This window comes from Microtus ochrogaster, chromosome 17 (assembly GCF_000317375.1).
Source record: "Microtus ochrogaster isolate Prairie Vole_2 chromosome 17, MicOch1.0, whole genome shotgun sequence".
NCBI lineage: Eukaryota > Metazoa > Chordata > Mammalia > Rodentia > Cricetidae > Microtus > Microtus ochrogaster.
In genome coordinates this window covers 16,498,227-16,501,901 of record NC_022019.1, presented here as the reverse complement: position 1 = coordinate 16,501,901, position 3,675 = coordinate 16,498,227, and the positions used below count along the sequence as shown (strand labels likewise).

The window sequence follows — 3,675 nt, the reverse complement described above, 5'->3', positions numbered from 1 at the left end:
GTTCAAGGTCTACAGAGTGAGTTCCAGGACAGTCAAAGATACACAGAGAAACCCTGTCTCAAAAAAACCAAAACCAAACCAAAACAGAGTCCTGAAGCTCAAAGAGAAGGAAGCTTGGGCTGAGAGGCCAAGGTGTCATTCTCAGTTCTTTCTTGTCCCCACACGCAATTTCACCAGACCAAACTGTTCCAACACCTGGACTGGTCTGAGCTGTGTTTTTATTAGGGGTGTGGTCACTTCAAAGTCCCACACCTACCCCAGCAGGACAGAAAGGCTAAAGAGAGCCCGGGTGGGTTGAGGCTTCAGTCAGCAGCGCTGCCCAACCTAGGAGCCCTACACCCCTGCATAACATGAGTGTGTCTATCAGGAGGAAAGACCTGGATGACTGGGGGTGGGACCGTGGCCCCACATCTTCCACACACACACACACACATTTAGGCAAGAAGGCAAGTTAAACAACACCAATTTACTCAGCAATGAGGGCTCTGCCCTGAAGGACGAGTCTGCCACGTCCCAGCCCCTTCTACGTTCCTAAGGGATGGATCAACATGTGACTTTCACCAAAGTGGACAAAGAAATAAGATGGTGCCATTTGGGGCTCAAAAAGCTCCTCGCCATCTCGAGAGAAGCATTGTGTACCCTGAGAACAACGGAAACCCTTGAGCACTGGATTCAAGGCACTCTCCCCTTGGGCTCCACATGGGGTCCCTGCACACAGTGCACTGAGATCTCTGATCGCCAGTCTCTTTCCAGCCCACAGAGGGAGGGTGGTGGCTCAGCTGTCACTGCCGGCGCCTCTCTATCTGCTCAGGGGGATGACGGAAGATTCCTGGAGTCTGTGTAGAAGCTGTTTTTGTAAGTCTTCCTCTAAAACCTTCCACCAAAAGTAGTTCTCACCCCGAATCTTTGGGGGCTCATCTTGAATTCCTGGGTTCCGAAAAGCCAGGGCCACTAGCACATTCAGGCAGATCCCATCTGCGTGGTCTCTGCCCAGGTGTTGCAGCCCAAGCAGCCCCTTGGTCTCCACGGCCAGATTGTGGAGCGTCAGGCACTCCTGTAGCAGCCGCAGGATGGCCACCTTGACGCCACCCCTTTGCTCCATAGGGGTGAAGCCACAGGCCGTGATGGGCAAGTGAGGTGTCCCCACTGAGCCCACCAGCACCCACACTGACTGGACTGTGGTAAAGGTGGCCACCAGCCGCTGGCAGACCACACTGCAGGGAAGCTCTTGAGGCAGAATGTGAGGGTGCATGGCTTGTTGGCAGAATTTGGCACCCAGCTCTACCAGGTGCAGAACATCATGGGCTCTAAGTGGAGTGGGCAGGGAAACCCGTGGGTACCAGCCAGCCTGTAGGGACTCAGCATCTGCATCCTTGGAAGTCTTGAGAACTCCACCTAGGGGAGATTTGGGGGATGAGGAGAGAGCCAGCATGAGAAGTGTTTAGTCTGAGAGAGAAGAGGGGCCACCAAGCATTCCAGGTGGAGGACCCCCCCCCCCCAGCTCTCAGCCTGTACTAGGTCAGTGGCAATTTACAGAAGCCACAGTATGACTGGCTTAGGAGAAGAAAGGGAGGAAGTGCCCGAATGCTCCCAGGTAGGTTATACCTGTGGGCCGAGCAAGGAATACAAAACGGATCCAGGAGGCACCCCGCTCCTCCACAGACAGCAGTGTCACCGGCTCACAGAGCAGCCCAGCCTCCTCCTTCACCTCCCGCTGCATGGCCTCCACGATGGTCTCCCCGGCTTCCATTCTCCCGGCAGGGAGGTACCATGCTCCCCGGCACTCTCTTTTGGCCTCCTGGATCATCAACACCTCATCCTGAGAGAAAAGCGAGACAATCTTCACTCCTACCCAGCCAGTCTGGGGGCTCTAGAAAGAGCAGCCCCTAGCTGGATGGATGGTGGCCCAAAGCTTCCTTCTTGGTAGACACCTTCAGGGTTGCAGGGTCGTCGGGACTCAAGAGTCCGCTGTGGTTCAGCGCAGTGGCAGCCTTCTCTATGCTGTAACACGACTTTGGATTCAAAAGGATTTCTGTTTGTAGGAAAGGGCTGAGGTCCCTGGGCGTTGCTTCAAGGAGGCCCTAAAAGGTTGCCACCACTCCAATACTGACTCATATCTACGCCACTGTGATGCTCTCTTGTTCCCCACAGGACTTAAAATCAGCTTGTGTCCTGTCCCCACTTTAGGGTCTGAGTTGCTCCCATACTGCCTACCCCTACTTGGCCAGATGTTTTCAGATAGACTTGTACAGAGGGATTCACAGATAGATAGATAGATAGATAGATAGATAGATAGATAGATAGATAGATAGATAGATAGATAGATAGATAGATAGATAGATAGACAGATAGACAGAACGACAGACAGACAGACAGATACTCTCAGAGGGTCAGAGACCTACGTGTAAGCTCCCTATTACTAACGGTGGGGCCGGGAGGGTCTAGGAAACCCCTTCAGTAAGCCAGACATGGTGCCAGACTCCTGGTAAGGAAGGAGGTGTACTGCAGGCCTCTCCTAGAGGAGGCGAGGGGGAGGGAGGATGAGACAAACCGCCCCGGGGTCTCGGCTTCTTCCTCTGTTTTATAGTCTATAAGGACGAGCTCAGCTTAGCGGCTAGTGTGAGAGTGCTTTGCAACACTGGGAAGCGCCACGCACAGGCAGCGGCCGTTGGCTCGCCTGTTCCCACCGGGGCTGGCGGCGCGCTCCCGAGACCAGCTGAAGGCCGACGGCCGGACGCTCACCTGCTCGTTGAGGAACACGGCCAGCACCACGTAGCAGACATTCTTCCGCAGCCGCACGGGCGACAGCGGCTTGCCAGCCGGCTCCGAGTCACAGCTCTGCACCAGCAACCCCTTACCCCCCAGCACGGTGGCCAGCGCCCCCGCCAGGCCTTCCGAGGCCATCAAGTCTCCAGGGAGGTGGCAAGCCGGGACCTGCCAGACCCCCGGAGGCAGGCGGCGGGGACCAGGGCTGCGGTGGGTCGCTAAGCCCAAAGCCCCCTCCCCTGACTGGAGAGCCAAACCTAACGCGGAACCTCCAGGAGAGGCCGGGCTGCTGATAGGCTGCGCGTCACCACGGACTGCCCGGATTGGCCAGCTCACGGCGGTTACCGAGGGGGCGGGGCTCCGAGGACCCTCCCTCTGATCCCCCCCAACCCCCGCGCCTCTCTGGGGCTTCAGCGACTGGTCGCTCACTCCTTATTTTCCCCTGCTCTTAGCTAATTCACCCAGCACGCATTTGTCCGCGCGGGTTCCGACGATGTTGTCATCGTGCCTGTAGGGTGCTGAACCCCATCGCGACCGGGGTCAGTGGCGTCACGCGTCTGATGACATTACGGAAGCCTAGGCTCCGTCGTTAGCTCCCACTGTCCTGCTTTTTTTTTTTTTTTTATCATAAACAAACTAGAGAAGAACTGGAGAGAAATAGACCCCAAATAACTTTCTGACTTCGTTAAAATGTTCTGAACTTCAAGTGGCCGGGGTACATAACGTTGCCTTGGAGATTCTGATCTGTGTGGATGGATGGGCCCAGACATTTGAAAAGTCAGCTGCAGGACTGGTTTGGGCAAATTATGTGATTGGACAAGGTTCAGAGGAGAGATGGGACAGGGCTGGTATGGTCAAGGTGGGATAGGACCGGGGGTGAAGGAAAGGGATGGGTGGGGGGGGGAGATG

At 55.8% G+C, this 3,675-nt stretch overlaps 1 protein-coding gene across 1 annotated transcript; it reads right to left on the bottom strand.

Moving 5' to 3' along the window:
* Positions 1 to 446: 446 nt before the first annotated feature.
* Positions 447 to 3,014, bottom strand: Nudt18 (nudix hydrolase 18). Its single transcript, XM_005355589.2, has 3 exons — positions 2,743 to 3,014; positions 1,606 to 1,819; positions 447 to 1,395 (listed from the first exon to the last, which is right to left on the bottom strand). Exons 1-3 carry the CDS (start codon positions 2,902 to 2,904, stop codon positions 800 to 802), a joined length of 972 nt encoding a protein of 323 aa, XP_005355646.1. The 5' UTR covers positions 2,905 to 3,014; the 3' UTR covers positions 447 to 799.
* Between the last annotated feature and the right edge of the window lie 661 nt (positions 3,015 to 3,675).